The sequence below is a fragment of the Urocitellus parryii genome, chromosome 9, assembly GCF_045843805.1.
Source record: "Urocitellus parryii isolate mUroPar1 chromosome 9, mUroPar1.hap1, whole genome shotgun sequence".
Taxonomy (NCBI): domain Eukaryota; kingdom Metazoa; phylum Chordata; class Mammalia; order Rodentia; family Sciuridae; genus Urocitellus; species Urocitellus parryii.
The window spans coordinates 8,095,821-8,120,087 of NC_135539.1; the positions used below are offsets into that span (position 1 = coordinate 8,095,821).

General features: G+C 55.3%; 2 protein-coding genes across 2 annotated transcripts; both read left to right on the forward strand.

The window, feature by feature from the left end:
* LOC113180400 (serine protease 29-like) lies at window positions 1-7,056 on the forward strand. Its single transcript, XM_026385297.2, has 6 exons — window positions 1-48; window positions 5,360-5,420; window positions 5,574-5,754; window positions 5,931-6,196; window positions 6,652-6,818; window positions 6,892-7,056. Exons 1-6 carry the CDS (start codon window positions 1-3, stop codon window positions 7,054-7,056), a joined length of 888 nt encoding a protein of 295 aa, XP_026241082.2.
* A 2,064-nt stretch (window positions 7,057-9,120) lies between these two features.
* Window positions 9,121-14,903, forward strand: LOC144256898 (serine protease 29-like). Its single transcript, XM_077802675.1, has 6 exons — window positions 9,121-9,141; window positions 13,142-13,202; window positions 13,356-13,536; window positions 13,713-13,978; window positions 14,499-14,665; window positions 14,739-14,903. The coding sequence occupies exons 1-6, from the start codon at window positions 9,121-9,123 to the stop codon at window positions 14,901-14,903; spliced, it is 861 nt and encodes a 286-aa protein (XP_077658801.1).
* The last annotated feature ends 9,364 nt before the right edge of the window (window positions 14,904-24,267 follow it).

Here is a 24,267-nt window from a genome sequence, read left to right on the forward strand (position 1 = left end):
ATGTCACCAAAGCCTGCAGCAAACGTTCCACTTAATGGTGAAATGCAGGTAGCCCTTCCTCTGGGCCAGGGACCCTCAGGGCCTGCCACCTCCTTGCCTCTGCCCTACGTGGGGCAGGTGACCTGGAGCTATAGGCCAGCTGAGAAACCAGGGGAAGGTGTAGGCCAGGCCAGGAAGGGGCCAGGCTGTCCTTGCCCGGGACCAAGCAGCAGTCTTCCTAGACCTCCCAGGGTGCCTGGGACACTGCAGAGGGACTGACAGTGCTTTCCCAACCAGGAGACTGCATGCCACCTGGAAAAAAGTCTGGCAGAGCAGGCGAGGGTTCACAGAGGAGCCAGCCAGCCAGACAGCTTGGCCTAACTATGTCCCATGTGGGTGGCCATGGACAGGGAGACTCAGCGTCCCGGGCTACCGATATTAGGGATCGCTACCGATTATTCCTAAAGTGTGACAGCTGAGTCTTTACGTGTTTAGGGCAGCTTTATGCAAGTAGACTGTTACACCAAACTGTTGATTAAAAGAGAATTAATCTGGCTAGGGCTGGGGCTCAGTGGCAGAGCGCTTGCCTAGCATGTATGAGGCACTATGTTTGATCCTTAGCACTGCATAAAAAAACTAAACAAATAAAGGCATGCTGTCCATTTACAACTATAAACAAACAAACAAAAAACGATTAGTTCATATTTTTTAAAAAAGAGAATTAATCTTTGGTTATAAGACTCAATTTGATAAGAGAATTTTTGAATAAATTGTATTTGGTTGGCATGAAAACTTTAGGAAATAAAAATGCTTGGCTGGCCCTGCTCTGCATCTCCTTGTTATTTTTTGTGGTACTGGGGATCAAACCCAAGGATTCCAGCATGCTGGACAAACATTCTACTACTGACCTACATCCCTAGCTGCTGTTTCTTTTTTTCTGCCACAGGCTCAGTCCTGCTGAAGTTATATAGAGAACACTGGGCTGTCTTCTGGACAGGAAGAGGTCATGAGGCAAGGACTACAGTTTATACTGCGTGGTTACCTGTACTCACAGCCCTCTCACAGGCTGAGGAATGGAGATCAAGGAGCACATGGCATGTCTGTTGTGACTACCGGGATTATAACCAATCACAGGGTTACATGACTCTGTTTACAATGTCATCACCAATGGGATTTGTTCCCCTTTTTGTTAAAGAAAGTTGCTTTTGCTCACTCAAATCTATAAAATTTACATTTGTAAATTGTACATTGTAAGATCTATAAATTTTACATGTGTCATAAAAAATAAAATGTATTGCCAGGTACAGTGGTGCACACCTGTAATCCCAGTGACCCAGGAGGCTGAGGCAGGAGGATTATTGCAATCTCTAGGCCAGCCTGAGCAATTTAGCAAGACTATGTCTGAAAATTTAAAAAATAAAAAGGCCTGGGGCTTTAGCTCAGAGAACCCCTGGGTTCAATCCTCAATAGAAAGAAGAAAAAAAGAAAGAAATCAAACCTATCTGCTCACATGAAAATGAGCATCCGTCCTCTCAGCCCTGCTCTGCAGCCTCACCAGCAGAAACAGCCTCTCTGTATGAGCCCTGTTTCCAGCCCTGTTTCCATCTGTGCTGTTGGGCTAGTTGGGCCAGCTGTGGAAGTAAACTCAACACCGCGCTCAAGTCAGTTTGAAGTGGAAAGCACAACTCCCAGTCCCCTTGGCTCTGAGGTAGAGGCCCCGATACCCAGGGTGATCTGGAGGAAGGCTATCAGGAAGGCAGCCCACCCAGCAGCAATTCCCAGAGGAACGGCGCTTGGGCGTATGAAGGTGGCACATCTCCCCAGCAGCACTGCAGAGAGCTTAGCTGGGTGGAAGACAAACAGCCTCACGGGCCTCCTGCCACCCACTGCCACAGGCTCCAGTCCTGCGGAATTTCTTGTTTTTTTGAGAGTTTCTCTTTTTTATCGGTGCATTGCAGTTGTACGTGTTGGTGGGATTTGTTGTTACATATTTGTACGTGACACACTAGGAAGATGGAGTTTGGCCAGTGTCACTCGCCAGTGCTTCCCACACTGAAGGTCTTATTTTGTAAAAGGAAACAAAAACAAAAACAAACAAACAAACAAAAAGAACATTACAGGGGGATATTATGAATTATCTTCATTTTCATGTAAACAAAAAATAATTTTTTTGGTTTGTTTTCAGTGTTGGGGATCAGACCCAAGACCTTGCGCATGGTAGGCAAGCAATGCAATGCTGAATTACATCCCTAGATTGTTTTAAAAAGAGCACAAAACCTAGGCCAGCGGGGTGGCTTAGTGGTAGAGCATTTGCCTGGCATGTGTGAGATCCTGAGTTCAATCTTCGGCACTGGAAAGAAAATAAAAAATAAATTTAAATGAAAGAATAAAAAAACCAAAAATGATAAAAGGACAGCAGCGGCGAGGCCCTAAGCAACGCGCAGTGAGTCCCTGTCTCTAACTAAAAAACAAAACAGGGCTGGGGATGTGGCTCAGTGGCCAAGGGTCCCTGGGTTCAATCCCTGGTACCAAAGAAACAAAAACAAAAACAAAAACAAACAAACAAACAAAAAACAGATAAAAGGAAAGAATTGATGGTTTTAGCCACCTTTAAGTCTAAAACTGAAACACAAAGACTCACATGGGGATGAGCCATACATGGGAAGGAACATAGTGTCCAGAATATATAAAGAGTTCAGGTATTCAATAAGGGAGCTGCCGACAGGAGAAGAGCGCCAGCCACTCGGGGCTCCTAAAGCCCTCTGTCCTGTGGAGGCAGGAAGGTGGAAACCTCCTTTCCCAGGGTGCGCTAGCCCCAGGGCTCTGATGAGAAAGGGACCCATCAAACACCTGTGTTCAGTGAGATTGGCAGGTGAAGGAGGCGTGGCCTCTCTCTGTACTTCTGCCAGGGATGAGGCTGGCTTTCATGAAAAGTTCAGGGTACAAGAGAAGGAAACAATGCCCACAGTCACAGATCACAGAGATTGTACAGAGCAGAACCCTGAGGGACAAGCGCACAGGCCCTGGCTCCACAGCAGTTACAGCAACCAGGGAGCCGGCTGGCTCTGGGAGAGGCCCAGGCTGTCAGAGGACACCCTGTCCCTGCCTCTCACTAACTCCCCACCTGGCCCTTCTGCCTGTGGTGGGCCTCCGCAGAGCCTGGGCGACATCTCTACGCCAGCTCCAGCCCCTGCAGCCACCCCCAGCTCCCTGCATCCTGCCTGTCCTCTCCATCCGAGGGGCACCAGAGGGGCAGTGGATGACACCCACCCTGACTTGTCACGCCATGTGCAACAGAAAATGGTCCCAAGGATCCCAGAAACACTGGGGACAGTCTCTCGGGTCCTGGGAAGCCCCAGCTCTAGCCAAGGAAGCTGGTTTATCCTGATGGAGTTGAACTGGCCTCCAAGGCTGGGCTCCAGGCCCTTCCTCCCTGGGTTCCATGACCTTAGGCCTTCAGAGCCCTCGGCTCAGAGACACTGGTGCCCCTGTGCTGGATCCCTCTGTCCAGCCTTCTGCCCAAGCAGCCCTCTTGCAACACTGCCTGGGTGGCCACATCCTTCACCTGAGCCCAGGCATCCTGGCCACAGCCCATCTGGCCCCAGTCCTAACGGTCACACAACTGGAGCCCCCGGGTCCCTGGTTTTTTCTCTGATGCTATCGCTGAATGTGCTCATGGTAGCCTGGTCCTGACCCTATCAGGGTGACCAGATATCCTGTCCCAGTCCTTGATTCTTAACCATTGTCTTGATCAAGTAGTGGGGGCCGCAGGTGGACCCCTCCATGCTGAGTGGCCCAGGCCCCATGCCTGGAATAGAAGCAGGATGTGTAGTGTTTCTCTGAGGGAGATGGCCCTGGTGTCACTGTTTAGGGGGGCCACACTGTCCCAGGAGGGCACCAAGGGCACATCCCTGGCCCCACTTCCTTCTCCACTGATGGCAGCTGCCCTTAGGAGGGCCTGGGTGGCTGGGTGCTCCCTCCAGGCCTCACCTGAGGCTTTCCCCAACACGTGCCCCTCTCCCTTCTCTGCTCTTGCCAGCTGGTTCTGATAGCCTGTGAAGCTCAGCCTCCCTGGACACCCCAGGGCCCCACCTCCTCGATGCCAGGACTCCATTGCCCCAATTCCAGCAGAGACCCTGCCTGGACACAGCATGGTTCTACTGTGCTCAGTTTGGGTCTCTGAAAGCCAAGACCCAGAGCCCCCAGGCCCAGGTGATGGGGCTCTCGGGGATCACCCAGTCCTGTGCAGGGCCCTCTGCCTGCCTCAGGCCTTCAGTCCTATGCCTCCTGCTAAGGTGACCCTTGGTCCAGCTATGGGTATCCACGGTCCCCTCTGCAACTGTCCCTGTTCCCAAGGCACTGCCAGCCCTGTCACTCACAGCCACTGTGACCTGCATCACCAGCCACCCTAGAGGCCTGCCTGCATCTGGAGCTCAGGGCCAGCCAGTCATGAGAGGGACAGGAATCTCCGTCCCAGTCACCTCGGGGAGCAAGGAGGAGCTGGTTCCTGCTGGGTGCAGAGGCCTGAGGGCTTGGGTGAGATGGCCAGAGAGGAGGTGGCCAGCTTGCTGGCTCCCCACAGAGTGGGACTGTCCACTCAGAGAGAGGTCCAGTCTGTCATGGAGTATGCAGGGGGATGGTGCATGGGGGCCTCAGGACTGACCCTGAATGTGGGGCTGTCCCTCAGGGGCCTCGGGCAGTGCACCTGCTGAGCTTTCCTGTGGCCAGTAGGAAAGATTGGTGGTAAGAGATTGGTCTGCACTAGCCCAGACAGGAGCAGAGCCTGGCCTGGCACAGAGGTGCCAGAAGACAGAGGCCCAGCAGAGGAGCCTGAGCAGCAGCTCCCCAGGACGTGCCTCCTCTCCCCAGATGCTCCCAGCCCAGGGAGCTTGGCCACCTGGTAGTGAGCACCTCCATGTCTGGGGAAGGCTGCTGACCTACCCTGTCCCCTGCCAGGGTGCTGAACGACCTCAGGAGGTGCTGGCCCTTCTTTCAGCACCAACCCTGAGCCAACAAGCCCTTCTCCCACCCCAGCCTCTAGGGACATTCTTCCAAGATCATGGTGAGGTCCGAGTAATCCTGACTCTGGCTGACCCAGACCCTGGCAAGAACCTAGAACCCCGTGTTTGGGTCACCAGCCCCTTTTGCATCTCAGGCCAAATGCCACTTCCTCTCTGCCCCTCCTCCAAGCAGAGCACTGGACAAGCCCCCTGCCCACTTCCTGTGGCTGGAGGATAAAGGATAGAGAGGCCCAGGGAGGAGGGAGCCCAGGAGCCCTGGCAAGGTAGGGTGCTGTCCCTGTAGACTGCTGTGGCTGGCCCTGGCCTGCTCTACCCCTGGCCTCAGGTAGCCCAGCACCCTCTGTGTCTGTCCTCTGCAGATGCTGAGCCTGTGGTTTGTGACCCTTCTCTTGGTGGGGACCTCCAGTGCTGGGACCCCGGGTGAGTCCTGACCCATTTGACCCTGTCCCTTCCTCAAGCGCCTTTGAGCACTGTCCCCAGGATCTGGGGACATGTGCACGGCCTGTTCAGGCCCGAGTTGGGGATCTTGGCCTGTGTGCGCCAGGCTCCCTGACCTTCACCTGTTGCTTCTAGCACCTGTCTCTCAGAACGACCTGGTGGGCATCGTGGGTGGCCACAATGCCCCCCAAGGGAGGTGGCCGTGGCAGGTCAGCTTGAGGGTCTACAGCTACTACTGGGCTGCCTGGGTGCACATCTGTGGGGGCTCCCTCATCCACCCACAGTGGGTGCTGACTGCTGCCCACTGCATTGGCCGGTGAGTCTCCTCCCTTCTGCCTGGCTCTGGGTTGGATATGGGGGCTAAACCAGTGGGTGTGGGCAGGGCCTGGGCTGCACATGTGGGGCCGCTTGTTTTTCCTAGGCCTGCTGGCCTTCTGCAATGTCCAGGAGACCTAGAGTGTGTTGCCACCATGGTTTCTTTCCCAACTCCAGGAAAGATGCTGACCCATCAGCCTTCCGGGTCCAGGCTGGGAACATTTTCCTTTATGGGGACATGAAGCTGCTGCGTGTGAACCGAGTCATCGTCCACCCTGACTATGTGAATGCCTTCTTGGGCTCAGACGTGGCCCTGCTGCGTCTGGAGAAACCTGCAGTGTGCTCTGCCAACATCAAGCCCGTCAGGCTCTCCTCCCTGTCTGATAGTGTCACCCCAAGGGACCAGTGCTGGGTGACTGGCTGGGGCGCCATCAGCATGTTTGGTACATACAGAGGGTGTGGCTGGAAGGGTTTTTGCGTGGGACCTACACTTGCTCTGAGAACTGTTGGAGGCCGCGTGGTGCTGGGTTTCTGGGGGAATCCAGGGAGTGGCCGAGGAACCCAGGGCACTCCCATCGTCTCCCACCCACCGCGGTCTCCTGGGAGCCTCAGCACCTGCACAGGGAAAGCCTGAGCCCAGAGCTCAGTGCTTTGAGAAGGGAAACATTTGGTTTTGAAACACCAGAAGAACGCGTTGCTCATTGTCTCTCTGGTGCCCCAATTGCAGGCCTGTAGAGTGCCTGTGTGGAGTGCCAGGGTTCAGGTGGACATGGTCCTGGTGAGCTGCGTCCCCACACAGTGTGTGACAGGAGGGAGCTGAGGCCAGGGATGAAGAGGGGCTTGGGCAAGGGTGGGGTTTAGCCACACCTGTGCTGCCACACCCCCTTTCCTCTCCCAGGCTCCCTACCCCCACCCTTCTGCCTGCAGCAGGTGGAGGTGCAGGTGGTGGAGAATGCAGTCTGCGAGCAACAGTACCACAACGCCAGCAGGCACCGACACAGGGACCAGAGAATCATCTTGGATGACATGCTGTGTGCGGGCAGTGAGGGCCGCAGTGCCTGCTATGTAAGTCCTTTTCCACCTGCCCACCCCCATTTCACCTTTGGGGCCAATACCCAGTGACTCCTTTTCCTCCTAGGGTGACTCTGGAGGGCCCCTGGTGTGCAAGGTGACAGGCTCCTGGAGCTTGGTGGGAGTGGTCAGCTGGGGCAAAGGCTGTGCCCTCCGTGACATTCCTGGGGTCTATGCTCGGGTCCAGTCCTTCGTGCCATGGATCCAGCAGCAGATGAGGAGGTACACCTGAGGGCAGGCCACTGGCCTTCTGCTGGTCAGCCAAGCCATCCAAGGAGAAGCCAGCTCACCTCTCAAGTGTGCTGCTCTGGCCTCAGTCCCTAACCCTGAGCCTATGGTGCCCAGGTCCACTCTGACCCCTGGCAGCAAGCGGTTGATGGGCAGGGTGGGGCCTGGGCTTGCTGTGCAGTCTCTCTAATGAGAGGACCTGGGGAGGGGCTTGTGCTCCAGGGCACAGGTGCCCATTCTGCTTAGTGTCTAGCAGTTGAAGGACGTTCGAGCTGTTTGTGCTTTGTGGCCACGATGAATAAAATGCTATACGAACATTTGCTGTCAGGGTTTTGTGTGAGCGTAATTCCTCTTTTTCTGGGAGAAATCCTCAGCGGATGTTTTGCCAAGGAGACAATGCTTGTACTTTCCCAGTGGGGCTTCGATGCCCTAGGTCTGCACACTCCAGACTTGGTGCTCCAACCTTGTCCCCAACTCTGGGCTCCTTTCATCTTGTCACTCTGTCCCCTCATGTGCAGAGCCTGCCAACTGTATCCTGGAGCCCAGATAGGCCATGATGCACAGGGTGGGGTGGGGTGGACATGCTGAGTCTGAGCCATGTGGTGGTAAGAGATTGGCCCTGTCCAGAATCAACCAGGGACAGTGAGCTGAGGGCCAGCTCAGACCAGAACTTCCCTGTCTTCTGTCCCCCATGTTTATTCTGCATGGGGCCTGGGACGGCTCAGCACCCAGATCATGTACTTAAGGTTACTCCTGAAGCCTTGTGGTTACCTTGAATTCCCACCAACCATCCCCTTGCCTAATGCCCTAGGGGAAGGCTGATGAGGTATGGCCTTCCCTCACTTAGGGCAATCCTGACCCTGGGCGTGCTGTGGAGGGCGGGGCTGGCCACGCTGTGCAGAACCTAGAGAGTAGGGGCTGGGTGGGAGCACCTACATCCTTGGCCAGTCATGCAGCCCCTCCTGCAGATTCCAAGCTGGCCTGGTGAGAGAGGCAGAGGAGGCAGGCCAGCCTGCAGGACCCACTTCTTGGTCACTGCCAGGAAATGGAGTCTCTTGAGGAAGAAACTCAAGGCACAGGGGACAGTGACAGGGCGCATGCTCTACGGCATGCAGGGATCCTGTGGTCTTTGGGCCTGTCAGGAGCTAAACTAATACCAGAAGAGATTTATCCCAGGCTGCTGGATGGGGTCAATTGGGCCTCATGAGAGGAAGAAGCATTGGAAGGGGAGGTCTGAGTCTGGAGGGCTCCTGGCCTGCTGTGGAGGCAGGAGAGAGGTGGCATTTCTTATCTGCAGCTGGGCAGGGCTGTGAGGGAGAAGAGGGCATTCCAGGGAGGTGGGCAGTCACCCAGTCAATGTGGCAGTCTGCCTGAACCTGTAGAGCCCATGGTCCTGTCCACCTACCTGCAGGCTACCTGCAGGCCCTCCATCCACAGGCAGGCTCCACCCCAGCCCAGCCCTCTCCAGCTCCAGGCTCCAGGATCCTGGCAGGACAGGTAGGGTGGGAGGCCAAGGGGAAGTCTTTATGGGAGCCCAATCCTGTGATGGCAGGCCAGGTCAGATGGCATGATGTCATCGGCAAAGGGAGGAAGCGAAGCCCCAGAGTCCTATGGGTACCCGGGTGCTGAGGCTTTGCAGATCCTGCCCTTTCTCTCCCCATGGGTGTGACTCCCTCGATGCTTTTCATATCCCCTTCTTGGGAGAAAGGGGTGAATCCTCTGGTCCCTGACCTTCTGTGCCGTCTTGCACCCCTGGAGGAGTGACCACAGCACCTCTGTCTGGTGTCCCCAACTCCTTTGCTCCAAGGTCCCTCAGGGCCCCTTTAATAGCCCTCTCCCTGAGTTTTCTACCAGTCAGATTCTGTGAGCAAGATCTGGGGGGGTGGGACCAAGTTCAATCCAATCTGTCTCTGAGCTCAAGACCTGCCCTGCTGGACTCCTGTGTGGGGCTGGCCTCGAGGCACCTGGGATGGCATTCCAAGTCCTTCCTCTTGAAGCATTGGGCTCTCGGGCTCAGGAGGAAACCTAGACACAGGACAGGGAGACAAGATTCACCAGCACTCCCAACATGCCAGAAATGGTGCTCTTGGTATGCTGCTCCTCAGAATGACAGCCAGGGACACATCCTGCCAGATGCCAGCAAGGAGACTGACTGGAGCTACTATTACAGGTGGCTGCTTAGTCCAAATTCATTCCAAGTTAACCAAAGTTAAAACTTCAGTTGCTCAGTCCCATGAGCTGCATTTCCAACAGTCAATATCTATGTAACAGGGGTTCACTTGATGCTTTGACTATATCCCTTGTGGCTTTGAAACTTAAAAGTTTTTTTTTCTTTTTCCCAATCTTCCTTTCCCTAAACTTCTCCTCCCTGATCTTCTCCTTCCTCATCTCTCCTCCCTAATCTCATTTTCTCTGAATCACCTCTATAAAAACACCTTGTTCCTGATGATGGACAGAATCACAGCCTTTAGGACAGGAGTCCCCTGTGTTTCTCCTTGGCTAGCAAAGCAATAAAGCTTCTTTTTCTCAAAACCATGTCCTCATTATTGGATTGACAACGGGAACAAGGACTGAGATTTCCGCAACATCTATATGCTGCGGTAGCGACAAGCCTGCACAGCAGTTATGTTGCCTGTTATTGTAGAAAGTTCCACAGGGCAGCACTGGCCCAGGGATTCCAAAATATGATCCCAGTGGATAGATCTAGAGATGTAGGTGGGAGGGGATCTCCCTCCCATCCAGCCCTGGGCCCTTCATCGACAAGACAGCACCGGATTCCAGAGAAGGGGCACCAAGGTGGGGGTGCCTTGCTGGGCTGCCCACTACCTTCTGCCCTTCACCCTTCTAACGTTGCCACCATCTCTGCAGCAGTGAGAGGCTGTGTTCCTAGTTCCCAAAGCCCACAGTACAGGGGCCCGGCGGCCACCCCTCATGACCCATGAGAGGATGGCACATCACCTGCAGAGTGCAGGGCCAGTGTGTCCACAGAAGCAATTTCACCAGCCAACACTGAGTGCTGACTGGTGTCCACAGGGTCCCCAGGTGGGTCCTGCTACCCATAGGCTGGGAGGCCCAGGCTGCCCGCTTCTGTAGGGCAGTGGAATGGGAAAGAGAATTTGCGGCAGGGAAGGGCCTCCAACCACACAGCCTTATGGGCTTACAACTGCCTGACAGGCACCCACTCCTATAAGCTGGCGGGGAAGTCATACCAGCTCTCCAAGGAAGGTCCAGCACTGCCCAAATCCTTTGGATTAGGGAAGAAGATGGGTTTCACTATTGGAAAATCAATGAAAATAGAAAAAATCTAAAGAGCAAATGATTTAGAAAACACTGGAAAGGTAGAGGAGAGAAACCATCATAATTGAAAGGTAAATTCTACTTGGAGGCCCTCCACAGCCCAGAATGGCCATTCTCAGCCTAAGCCGTCCTGCCAGCCTTCCTTAGCAGAAGCAATAAGGAATACATAACTGGCTCCTCCCAAGAGCCACCTGATTCACCCTGTCCCACTCCTGTTGGTGCCAAATCCTTTGTGGCATGTTATTGGTAGACAAGCTCTCTGGAGATGGTGACCACCACCCCTGGGGACTTCCTAGGGGTAGGCATTATTCCAGGCACACTTGGGTAGCTTACTCCCTTCTCCTGGGGAGGCACCAACATCCCACTTTCCAGCTGAGGAAAGTGGGGCAAAGAGAATGACCATCTTCCTGAGGTGGTGCCCTCGGCAGGCTGAGGAGCAGCTGTGAAGGTAACCACCCCCTACCTGTTGCTTCGCTCCCCACCTGCAGACCCCCTAAATGACAGGCGCACAGGCCCTGGCTCCACAGCAGTTACAGCACCCAGGGAGTTGACTGGCTCAGGGAGAGGCCCAGGATGTCAGGAGCACAGCCTGTCCCTGCCTCCACTAACTCCCCACCTGGCCCTTCTGCCTGTGGTGGGCCTCCTCAGAGCCTGGGCGACATCTCTATGCCAGCTCCAGCCCCTGCAGCCACCCTCAGCTCCCTGCATCCTGCCTGTCCTCTCCATCCGAGGGGCACCAGAGGGGCAGTGGATGACACCCACCCTGACTGTCACGCCATGTGCAACAGAAAATGGTCCCAAGGATCCCAGAAACACTAGGGACAGTCTCTCCGGTCCTGGGAAGCCCCAGCTCTAGCCAAGGAAGCTGGTTTATCCTGATGGAGTTGAACTGGCCTCCAAGGCTGGGCTCCAGGCCCTTCCTCCCTGGGTTCCATGACCTTGGGTCTTCAGAGCCCTCGGCTCAGAGACACTGGTGCCCCTGTGCTGGATCCCTCTGCCCAGCCTTCTGCCCAAGCAGCCCTCTTGCAACACTGCCTGGGTGGCCACATCCTTCACCTGAGCCCAGGCATCCTGGCCACAGCCCATCTGGCCCCAGTCCTAACGGTCACACAACTGGAGCCCCCAGGTCCCTGGTTCTTTCTCTGATGCTATCGCTGAATGTGATCATGGTGGCCTGGTCCTGACCCTATCAGGGTGACCAGATATCCTGTCCCAGTCCTCGATTCTTTACCATTGTCTTGTTCAAGTAGTGGGGGCCGCAGGTGGTCTCCTCCATGCTGAGCAGACCAGGCCCCATACGTGGCATAGATGCAGGAGGTGCCGTGTTTCTCTGGGGGAAGTGGCCCTGGTGTTACCGCCTAGGGAGCCACACTGTCCCAGGAGGGCACCAAGGGCACATCCCTGGCCCCATTTCCTTCTCCACTGTTGGCAGCTGAGCTTATGGAGGGCCTGGGTGGCTGGGTGCTCCCTCCAGGCCTCTCCTGAGGCTTTCCCCAACACGTGCCCCTCTCCCTTCTCTGCTCTTGCCAGCTGGTTCTGATAGCCTGTGAAGCTCAGCCTCCCTGGACACCCCAGGGCCCCACTTCCTCGATGCCAGGACTCCATTGCCCCAATTCCAGCAGAGACCCTGCCTGGACATAGTCCAGTTCTACTGCGCTCAGTGTAGGTCTCTGCAAGTCAAGACCCAGGCCCCCCAGACCCAGGTCATTGGGCCCCTGGGGATCATCCAGTCCTGTGCAGGGCCCTCTGCCTGCCTCAGGCCTTCAGTCCTCTGCCTCCTGCTAAGGTGGCCTTTGGTCCAGCTGTGGGTCTCCACAGTCCCTTCTGCAACTGTCCCTGTTCCCAAGGCACTGCAAGCCTTGTCACTCACAGCCACTGTGACCTGCATCACCAGCCATCCTAGAGGCCTACCTGCACCTGGAGCTCGGGGCCAGCCAGTCATGAGAAGGACAGGAATCTCTGTCCCAGTCACCTAAGGGCCCATGAGATAGCCAGAGAGGAGGTGGCCAGCTTGATGGCTCCCCATGGAGTAGGACTTCCTACTCAGAGAGGGGTGCATGGGGGCCTCAGGACTGACCCTGAATGTGGGGCTGTCCCTCAGGGGCCTCGGGCAGTGCACCTGCTGGGCTTTCCTGTGGCCAGCAGAAAAGATTGGTGGTAAGAGATTGGTCTGCACTAGCCCAGACAGGAGCAGAGCCTGGCCTGGCACAGAGGTGCCAGAAGACAGAGGCCCAGCAGAGGAGCCTGAGCAGCAGCTCCCCAGGACGTGCCTCCTCTCCCCAGATGCTCCCAGCCCAGGGAGCTTGGCCACCTGGTAGTGAGCACCTCCATGTCTGGGGAAGGCTGCTGACCTACCCTGTCCCCTGCCAGGGTGCTGAACGACCTCAGGAGGTGCTGGCCCTTCTTTCAGCACCAACCCTGAGCCAACAAGCCCTTCTCCCACCCCAGCCTCTAGGGACATTCTTCCAAGATCATGGTGAGGTCCGAGTAATCCTGACTCTGGCTGACCCAGACCCTGGCAAGAACCTAGAACCCCGTGTTTGGGTCACCAGCCCCTTTTGCATCTCAGGCCAAATGCCACTTCCTCTCTGCCCCTCCTCCAAGCAGAGCACTGGACAAGCCCCCTGCCCACTTCCTGTGGCTGGAGGATAAAGGATAGAGAGGCCCAGGGAGGAGGGAGCCCAGGAGCCCTGGCAAGGTAGGGTGCTGTCCCTGCAGACCTGTGGGTGGCCCTGGCCTGCTCTACCCCTGGCCTCAGGTAGCCTAGCACCCTCTGTGTCTGTCCTCTGCAGATGCTGAGCCTGTGGTTTGTGACCCTTCTCTTGGTGGGGACCTCCAGTGCTGGGACCCCGGGTGAGTCCTGACCCATATGACCCTGTCCTTTCCTCAAGCGCCTTTGAGCACTGTCCCCAGGATCTGGGGACATGTGCACGGCCTGTTCAGGCCCGAGTTGGGGATCTTGGCCTGTGTGCGCCAGGCTCCCTGACCTTCACCTGTTGCTTCTAGCACCTGTCTCTCAGAACGACCTGGTGGGCATCGTGGGTGGCCACAATGCCCCCCAGGGGAGGTGGCCGTGGCAGGTCAGCTTGAGGGTCTACAGCTACTACTGGGCTGCCTGGGTGCACATCTGTGGGGGCTCCCTCATCCACCCACAGTGGGTGCTGACTGCTGCCCACTGCATTGGCCGGTGAGTCCCCTCCCTTCCGCCTGGCTCTGGGTTGGATATGGGGGCTAAACCAGGGGGTATGGGCAAGGCCTGGGCTGCACATGTGGGGCCACTTTGTCTTCCTAGGCCTGTTGGCCTTCTGCAATGCCCCAAGGGACCTAGAGTGAGTTGCCTCCATGGTTTCTCTCCAACTCCAGGAAAGATGCTGACCCATCAGCCTACCGGGTCCAGGCTGGGAACATTTTCCTCTATGGGGACACGAAGCTGCTGCGTGTGAACCGGGTCATTGTCCACCATGACTATGTGAATGCCTTCTTGGGCTCAGACGTGGCCCTGCTGCGTCTGGAGAAACCTGCAGTGTGCTCTGCCAACATCAAGCCCGTCAGGCTCTCCTCCCTGTCTGATAGTGTCACCCCAAGGGACCAGTGCTGGGTGACTGGCTGGGGCGCCATCAGCATGTTTGGTACATACAGTGGGTGTGGCTGGAAGGGTTTCTGCGTGGGACCTACACTTGCTCTGAGAACTGTTGGAGGCCGGGTGGTGCTGGGTTTCTGGGTTGCAGCTTCAGAGGGAATCCAGGGAGTGGCCGAGGAACCCAGGGCACTCCCATCGTCTCCCACCCACCGCGGTCTCCTGGGAGCCTCAGCACCTGCACAGGGAAAGCCTGAGCCCAGAGCTCAGTGCTCTGAGCGGGGGAAATGTTTGCTCCTCTAGTTTCTAACCTTAAAAAATGTGTTTTTGAGACACCAGAAGAACACATTGTTCATTGTCTCCATGGTGCCCCAATTGCAGGCCTGTAGAGTGCCTGTGTGGAGTGCCAGGGTTCAGGTGGACATGGTCCCTATGAGCTGTGTCTCCACACAGTGTGTGACAGGAGAGAACTGAGGCCAGGGATGCAGAGGGGAGGTGGCCGTGGCAGGTCAGCTTGGGCAAGGGTAGGGTCTAGCCACACCTCTGCTGCTAGCCCCCCTTTTCTCCCCTAGGCTCCCTGCCCCCACCCTTCTGCCTGCAGCAGGTGGAGGTGCAGGTGGTGGAGAATGCAGTCTGCGAGCAACAGTACCACAACGCCAGCAGGCACCGACACAGGGACCAGAGAATCATCTTGGATGACATGCTGTGTGCGGGCAGTGAGGGCCGCAGTGCCTGCTATGTAAGTCCTTTTCCACCTGCCCACCCCCATTTCACCTTTGGGGCCAATACCCAGTGACTCCTTTTCCTCCTAGGGTGACTCTGGAGGGCCCCTGGTGTGCAAGGTGACAGGCTCCTGGAGCTTGGTGGGAGTGGTCAGCTGGGGCAAAGGCTGTGCCCTCCGTGACATTCCTGGGGTCTATGCTCGGGTCCAGTCCTTCGTGCCATGGATCCAGCAGCAGATGAGGAGGTACACCTGAGGGCAGACCACTGGCCTTCTGCTGGTCAGCCAAGCCAGCCAAGGAGAAGGCAGCTCACCTCCCAAGTGTGCTGCTTTGGCCTCAGTTCCCACCCCTGAATCTATGGTGCCCAGGTCCTCCCTGACTCCTATCAGCAAGCAGTGTGATGGGTAGGATGGGGCCTGGGCTTGCTGTGCAGTCTCTCTAATGAGAGGGCCTGGGGAGGGGCTTGTGCTCCAGGGCACAGGTGCCCATTCTGCTTAGTGTCTAGCAGTTGAAGGACATTCGAGCTGTTTATGCTTTGTGGCCACGATGAATAAAGATACTATGAAAATTTGTATTCTGAATTTTGTGCGAGCAAAAAGTCTCCCTTTCTCTCAGGTTATCCCAATCCAGCTCTTTCTCAAGAAGAGAAGTGCCCAAGTCCTCTGAATTAGGGAAGAAGATTTTATTATTGGATAATCACTGAAACTAGTAAAAACTTTAAAGAGCAAAATGTCTTAGAACACACTGGTAAGGTAAAGGAGAAAAACCATCACAACTGAAAGGTGAATTCTACTTGGAGGCCCTCCACAGCCCAGGATGGCCATTCTCAGCCTGAGCTGTACTGTCAGCCTCCCTTAGCAGAAGCAATAAGGAATACATAACTGGCTCGTCCCAAGAGCCACCTGATTCACCCTGTCCCACTACTGTTGGTGCCAAATCCTTTGTGGCATGTTCTTGGTAGATGAGAGACGGTGACCACTATCCCTGGGGGCTCCCTAGGGGTAGGCGTCATTCCAGGCACACTGGGTAGATTACTCCCTTCTCCTGGGGAGGCACCAGCACCCCACTTTCCAGCTGATGAAAGTGGGGCAAGGAGAATGACCATCTTCCTGAAGTGGTGTCCTCAGCGGGCTGAATAGCAGCTGTGCAGGTGCCCACCCCCTCCACCCTCTCTCTCTGCTTGGAAGTCTGTCTCTTTGACCACACTGGGTTCTTCATGGACAAGGCTCCCAAATGAGATGGACCCACCATGTTCCAGTGATAGACGCTTAACCGTGGGTTGGGCAGCATACAGTCTCCTGTAGATGAAGGCTCTGGGGTAAGCTCTCCTCTCCCTGCACAGCTTTGCTGTCCTCACTGCCCCAAGACCTGGCCTCCTCCACAGCCTAGTCAACTTCCAGACCTGTGTAATCAGCTGGGAGTGTCTGTCCTGTGCCACAGTCCTCAGGGCTCCCTCTGTGTGACTGTCAGCAGCCATCTTACAACAGAGACTCATCCCAGGCGGAGGGATGAGTTGAGCTAGGCACCTGTGGTCTTCTCCTGTACCAGCATGCTCACCGCTCTGGCCGTGAGGGGGTCTTTCTTCCCCTTGGTCATCCCCTACTGGATGACGTTTGTGGGACATCAGGCAGAATGGTAGGTGAGAGGCAAGGGGCTAGGGCCAGAGGGATGCACCCCAAAGTAAAGCAGAGAACACCCCAGCCTTCTCTCTGTTCTGAACTCCTCCAGTGTCCTCGTCCAGCCAATCCAGGCTACCAGTCCTCAGTATCCTCCTTACCAGGACCCTCAGCTGCAGGTCCCCGGGGAGGCAACCCACTGGGAAGGTACAGCCAGCTGCTTCCCAAAGCAGGCTCTGGTTGCTTCTGTGATGCAGACTCTGTGCTGTAGAGGCTCTGCCTGAGCCCCAAAGGCTGTAGGAAGTAGATGTGCACATCATTGCCTGCAGGTGTAGACTTATGTCTGTGAGCCCATAGTCAAGGAGATGCTGTGTGCTAGCTACTTCCATGGCCATAAGGCTTCTGCCAGGGCAGCCCCCTGCCCACCGAGCCCCCAATCCACAGTGGGGCCAGGGAGAGTCACTGAAACTTTAAGGCCAGTGGGGATGTGGAAGCAGAGAATTGGTGATGAACCTTTGCCATGGTTGGCCAAGCCCATCTCCTAATCCTCAGTGACCTGAGAGGCTTTAGTTTTCAGCTGGGGGGGAGGGCGTGGACTGGCTCAGGGAGGGTGCAGACTCTGCCTGTCACCTTGGTAACCTGGTGCCTAGGACTGTCTGACTGCAGCTGGAATCCATAAGTACTATAAGGATGAACCCAGAATTCCGAGCCAGCCGTGGGGGAGTGTGAGGAGGTGCTGCTAGGTACAGGGGAACATGGGTGACTCCCAAAGGGTGTAGCACACACCACCAAGCAAGGACAGAGACCTGGCCTGTTCATCACACACAACTGGAACTCCAAAGGGGTCCCCATGCATCACATTCCCTGGTGTCCAGCCCTCCCGGCTCCCCGCCCACCTCAGCCTCAGAGCACCTTATTCTGTAGCCTTCACCTGAGCCCTGTTCTTCCTTATTCTTCTTCTAGGATGATGATGGGGACCTCTGGTCTGTTGACTCAGGGACAGGTGCAGGGCACAGGTGGTAATGCTGAGCTTCAGCCAGGGATGTGCCAAGTCTCAGTGTCCTGAAGTGTATGCCAGGTCACTGCCGACCTGCTCTGAGTCCACACCGTGTGCTTCTGCCTCACCACTTCTCTGGGGGCTGATCCCTCCCAAACTTCCCAAACCTCTCATCTCTGGGCTCCTTCTCTGCTCCTTCCTGCTGGGTGTCGACCCCACGGTTCCTTTCCTGTGTGGCCAGTAGACTACTTTAGGGCAAAGGGCAGAAAAGTAAAGTTTGCGGGACTCCTGCTGAGCAAAGAGCTGGGCTAGAATGGAAGCACAATTGGGGGTTCTGAGAAGAGTACATGCTTGGGAAACGCTTCTAGCCTGTTCACTGGATCGAGAGCAGAGGCTGCAGGACCAGAGGGGTGCGCTCTTGGTCCGGTGTACACTAGACCGGCTCCTCAAGCCTCTGCTGCCCTAGGAAGGATGGGCTAAGAAATTTGCATGCCACTCCTAAAGGGCAAAAAGCTGCCTCCCCCGCTCCCACTGTTTTAAAAAATTTTTTTTGGAGTCAGGACAACCTCCCGAGCAGCTGGAGTAGCTGAGACTAACAGGCTTGCACCGGCTCTTCGGGGTAGCTCTTTCCGTGGTGTTTTGCTATTTTAATGCCCATCATTCTTGGACACTGAACTCCCCCAGTTTGTGCCCCGTGCGGGGGGCGGGAGTGGGTGCGGCAATGGGGAGAGGAGCTCAGAGGAGCCAGGCCCTTCCGCGGGAAGGTGCGGCAGGCGGCCGTGCACCGCCATGCCCAAACACCCTCCACACACACACACATCGCCAACCCGCGGAACTTCACTTACAGATGACCATGAACTCCACGACAGCGCCGAGCACGGTCGCGCAGCCCCAGGGTCTCCAGGACCACCCTGGCAGCCAGCGCGCACCGGTCAGCGGGGGCGGACCCCACCCACCTGAGGCCCACAAGACCCGCGCACACCTGGCCGCTCTTGATTGGCTGGTGGCATCAACGGGGGCGCCCACGATTGGCCGCAGGCCCTATGGCGTTAAGGGGGCGTGACCGGCAGTTCCCGGGGCCAAGCTTCAGGGTCCGCACCGCGCAGTGACCAGTCTCCTCGCCCTCCTGTCTTCCTGCAGATGCGGACCCGGAGGAGGACCCTGAGACCCCTGTGAAGGTGGGACTCCCGGCTCTCCGCATGCGGTTCCCTGCCTACGGGCAGCCCGGGGCCACCACTGGCTTGCGGGCTTCACTCCTGCGCACTGCTTCTGAGCTTGTGCGCCTTGTGCAGGAGTTCCTGGCCCTTGGGTTGTGGCAGAGTGCTGTTCCACCGAAAGGATCGCCAGGATTTGCTGATCCATTCACAAGCTGATGAACATCTGGCTTGTTTCCACTTCAGGCTCTTATGAATAAAGTTTCCGTAAACATTTTTGTGGGAACATAAGTTTTTAATTATCTTGGGTAAACACCGAATGGAATTGCGAAGGCATACAGCAGGTTTCCATTTATGTGGTTTCCGAATTATCCTTGAAGGCACTGCGGAGAGTGCATCCCTCTCCGTGGTGGATGGGATCAGTGTCCTTGCCAGCACCTGGGATCTGCAATCTCTGTGGCTTCAGGACTTCCGGGGGAAAATGCAGTGTATCCCACCCGTTTGTTTTTCTTTCTTTTTTTCTTTCTTCTCTCTCTCTCTCTCTCTCTCTCTCTCTCTCTCTGTCTTTTTTTTTTTTTTTTGACTGGAGATGAACCAGGAGCGTTTTACCGCTGAGCTACATCCCCAGTCCTTTACAGATTTTATTTTTAGACAGGTCCTGTTGAGTTGCTGAGGCTGGCGTCAGACTTGAGATCCTCCTGCCTCAGCCTCTTAAATTGTTGGGATTACAGGCGAGGCACCATGCTCAGCTCATGTGTTTGTAATTTGCATTTTTGCCATGGCCAACAGTATTGTGCATTTTACCACGTGTTTATATTTTCTATTTATATTTCTTTAGTGAATGTTCAAATATTTCCCCCTATTTAATGTTTTAATAATTTCATAAAATTTATATACACCTCAAAATGCTTTCAACCCTGTGCCATGAAGAACTGAGATCAAATTGTACAGAGCATGATAAAGCGGGATGGTACCAAGGAGATGAAAGACCTGAAGGACCTGACCTTCTCTGTTTGAAGCAGGAAGCCATGAGCTGAGGCCCAAGTGTCTGCCCACTGCAGGGACAGTGGGCAGTGAGCCCTGGACCTGTAGGGTGGTGGGGAACAGCCACACACCTGTACCCTGGGCAGGGAGTGAGGAGGAGGAGAACAGGGCTCTATCAAAGGCCCCACCTGCTCCTGTATCTCCATGTGGACACTACAGCCCAGGGAATAAGCTTAGTGACACAGACCACACAGGGACAGGATGGGACCCGGGCATCCCTGCAAACCCAGGCAGTGGATGGAGTCCTTGCCACCTTCTCCAGGAAGCCCTCCCTGGATCCTGCAGCTCACACATCCCCAGAGAGCCTCTGGGAGCCCAGCCTTTGGGGTTCTCCTCCTGAGGCCCAGAAGCCTGGGGAGACAGCTCAGGACTCCGTGAAAACCTGCCCTCCAGGATGTCCTCACATCCGTCCTCAAGTCCCATGACTCCACCACAGATCAGATGGGCAAAGCCCCCCAACTGCCCAGACCACGCAGGGCTTCCTCTCTGGCTGGGGCCTGATGACTGAGCTGATTAGGGGCCCCGGGCCCAGCCTGAGACTTTCCCACCCCCTCCCCAGCCCCATGCACAGGCTGGGGTTGGAGGGCCCCACCAAGAACCCCAGGGCAGGACCCCTCTTAGGAGTAGGGAAACCGAGGCAGGGTGGCAGTCCTCTGATGGCATCAGGCTGTGGCTCTGCGAGGCCCAAGCCCAGCCCCCCTCATGCCAGCACCTGGTCCTGGCTGAGGCTTACCTGCATGGTAAGGGTCTGAGCTGGGATGGTGAGGAAGAGAGTGTGCTGGGTGGGGCCCAGCCTTCCTCAGATGGACCACACCTGGGAGTTGGCCGTTGGGGTTCGGGGTGGGACCTACCTGGTCAGCACAGCACAGGGAAGCAAGGTGGGGTCCAGGTGTGCCCAGTCCAGGCTGCCATACCCAGGACCCAGCAGCCTCACATTGCCCAGTGAGGGTGGGGTGCAGGGTCTTCAGGGAGCCAGATCCACTGAGACCTGACCCCCAGGAGGGGACTTCAGGGCCCTCACCTTTCCCAGCTCCATCCTTGGGGACCCCGTTCCCCTTCACACTGTTGTCTGAAGAGCCCTTGACACCCCTGGATCCCAGGCCTGCTATTGTGAAACATCATCCCGTTGGTCCCCTTGGCACCCCTGTGACAGGTGCTGCTTCCTGTCATCTGACACAGGAGTTCAGGGAGGGGGCGGCCATTGCCTTGGCCATGCCCCCACCTTGCAGGGTCTTCTCAGGCCCATGGAACATGGGTTGAGCCAGTCCACTGTTTTGGAGCCAAGCCTGACTTGAAAGCCAGTTCTCCAGGTTTCAAAGGGGGACCTGCACTTGGGTGACTGCCCTGTGGTCACCACTCAGAAATCCACCTTCGTTTTCTGAACCAGGGCCCTGCAATTTCAGTTTGCATGAAAACCCCAAATCCTGCAGCTGATTGCAGCATTGTGTACGGTGCTTTCTAGATGCACTGCTGGGGTCCTGAAGGTAGCCCCAGTGCTGCCGTCTGCCAGACCAGGGTGTGCGGATGGTGGGGACCAACCCATTGCTCCATGACAAGCCAGGTTATTCAGATCCCATGTGCTTTTTCTTTTCATGCCCCTTTTCTGCTGCAGTATCCAATCCAGTCTGCCACAAAAGATTGGTCATTGAGCCATCTCTGTTCCTGCTAATCTGGTATAAATGAGTCAATAGATGAGGAAAAATAAAATTTAAGAAGTGCTCAATGTGATTACACACCTGTAATCCCAGTTACTCAGTACTCCTGGGTGCTGCCCAGGTCCCCTAATCTGTTAGGTCATCAGGCCCCAGGCAGAGAGAGGACGGTTGGGAAGGGCCTGCCCTGTGCCCATCTTATCTGCAGTGACCATGGGACCTGCAACGGATGTGGCCAAAGGGTGATTGCCGAGTGTGGGTTTCCATGGGTCACTGCTCAGAGGGCCAGAGCTGTCTCTGGCAGGCTTGGTCTGAGCCTTGGACTGCATTTTCATATTTCTTTTTTTTTTTTTTTTTAAAAATACACCATTTTAATCAATTCATTTTTATTTTTCCCACTTTTTATGGGTGCATTATAGTTGTAAGCACTGGTGGGATTTGTTGTTATATATTTGTACATGCACATAATACATAATGTAATGATATAATTTAGCCAATACCACTCCTTAGCACTTTCTCCCTTCCACCCCAAATACACTATTTTAGAAAAGATTTAGATTCATAGAAAAATTATAAAGATAGAATAAGGTACTCATACTCCCTGCATCTGATTTCTGCGGTTACTAACACCATACATTGGAATGATTCATTTGTTATAATCAATGAGGTGATATGATACACTATTTAACAAAAGTCCATAGTTGATTTGGATTTCATTACTTTTCCCTGAATATCCTTTTCCTATCCTCAGGCTCCTCCGGGCAGGACAGCTTCTGACTTCCCTGCTCTTGGCCCCAGAGGGTTTTGCAGAGTGCAGTCACGGGGTTTATAGAAGGTCCTCTGTCAGGATTTTGCCAGCTGTTTCTCATAGGGGTATTGGGGGTCCTGGGGGAGGACCACAGGGGTGAGTTCCCTGCTCCTCAGCTGCATCAAGGGCGCATGTGGCTGTGGAAGTCCATCTTGCTCACCTGGTGGAGAGAGTGCCCAGGTGTGTCCACTGAGCCGGCTCGCCTCCCCAGGTGAGTCTGGTCAGTGCTGTGCAGAAGGAAGCCGTGAGGCGTGGCCATGCCTCACCTCTGGAGAAGCATCCCTTTGTGGAATTCTGAGGGAGACTGAGCTCTTTCTCCCAATTTGATTATTAATTCAGTTACACATTTGTATCTGTTTGGACTCATGAACGTTGAGCTTTGGGTCAGGGCCCAGCAGTCCTTCATCTGTGGCCTTGGTTGTTTTGGCCTGTCTTCAGGGGCTCGATTGGTCTTAAAGTGTCTCTTGCATCTGGTTCGGGACACCGTGGCTCTTGTGCATCTCCTGCCAGGGGCCCAGGGCCAGCCATCCCCTGGTTCCCTTCAGTGGTAAAGGCACTGGAAACAGAGACTGGGCCACGTGCCCCTGCTGCTAGGGGGTGTCACTGCCTCTTGGCCTTCTGCCACCAGAGCACAGGTAGTCAGTGCCACATGGGAAGGAGATGTGTGTCTATTTATAGCAGCACTCCCTCTGTATGCTGTCCTGAGTCTCCCCTGGTCCAGCACCTCAGGGGCCATGCCAGCCCCTCCCTGAGATTGCTACAAGACACCAGCCCTCCTGTGCTCCACGGATCAGTCCTAGCACCCTGTGTAGCAGCTTGGGTGCTGTTGACCTGCACCTCAGTGAGGGTTTTCTCCAGGGAGCACTGGCCCTGTGCCTGGTCCTCCCCCAGCCTCAAAGCCAATGCCCCCACTGTCCAGGGCCGTCCGTGTCCCCCTCCCTGCTATAGTTCCTCCCAGGCATGTACCATGGTTCACCCACCTGTGTCCTTCTGGTGGGCTTTGGTGTTTCCTGCTTGGGTTGTTACAATAAAGCTGAAGTGAACATTATTGTTTAAGTCTTCTCCCTGAGCTACATTTTTATTTCTCTTGGGTAATTCCCTAGGGTGGAATGGCTGAGTCACAGGGAAACTTCATTTCTGAAAGTGTAGCTGCTGCAGGGGCTGGGGAGACCGCTCAGTGGCAGGTGCCTGACTGGCATGCATGAAGTCTGGGGTTGATCCCCAGCAATGCAAAAAAGAAAAAATAAAAGTTGTTACAGACCAAAGTAGGAAAATTCCACTTACAATGGCATCCAAAAGGTTAAAACACCTAGAAATCAACGTGGCCAGAAGGTGGAACACAGGTGCAGGGCTGCCTCTATGCCCTTTCCCACATTCCTGATGCTCTGGCATTTGGGAGACTGCCCCTCAGGGCTGGCTAATTCTGGAGATGGTGAATGAGTCCCCTGGGACTCACCTGACACCTGTCAGGTGGTGCATGAACCTTGAGAGCCTTCTGTTAAGGCCAGACATGAACTGTCTGAGTTCCTCCCAGGCAGGTACCACTCATGGGAATTGTGCAGAACAGGTCAATCCACAGAGATGGCAGACTGGAGGAGAGTGGGGAGACGGGGTCTGCTTTTTCTGGCGGGGGTGGTGGTGGAAATGTTTGCAAGTTTCCTGGAGGTGGCTGCAGACCATGGTGAATGCACTAAACCCTTGGACTTGTTCCCTCTGAATGACAGGTGTCATCCATGCTGATTTCTCCTCATTAGCAAATGTCTAAGTTGGTTGCTGAATGGGAAGGCAGGTTCACTGGTTCCACTGTTCCACGTAAGGAGCTCGCTTATACACAAAAACGACTGTTGAGGTTTCCAGAGAGATTGGTCCTTCTTCACCCTCTCCCTGGCAGTTTGGCCATTCCTCGATTCCTGGCACTTGGTCCTGTCAGGCTTTGGTTCAATCTCAGACTCGGGATTGCTGCAAGCTCCTCTGGGAACATAGTTCTGGACCATTTGAGAACTCCAGTGACAGGCGGGTTTTAAAGGAGAGGTACCTGCCCAAAGCACCACCCCAAGCCCCCTGAACCCTGAGACAGTCACAGGCATCCTGGTGGCTCCTGACTGTCACTGGAAGTCTACCCATTGCCCCAGGGCAGCAGGAGCAGAGGACCTGCTAAAACCCAGGGCACATCAGGTGGCTCCTCGGTTGACAGAGATGGCCCTTTGTCTCCTGGACTCTCCTGAGCCCTGGCTTCTAAGAAGTTCAGGCCAGCACCTTGCAGGGCACCCTCATGCTGGGCCATCTGACGCTTTCTCATGAGTAGACTGAAGTTCTATGCTTTTGGCAAGAATATCACAGGTAGGACT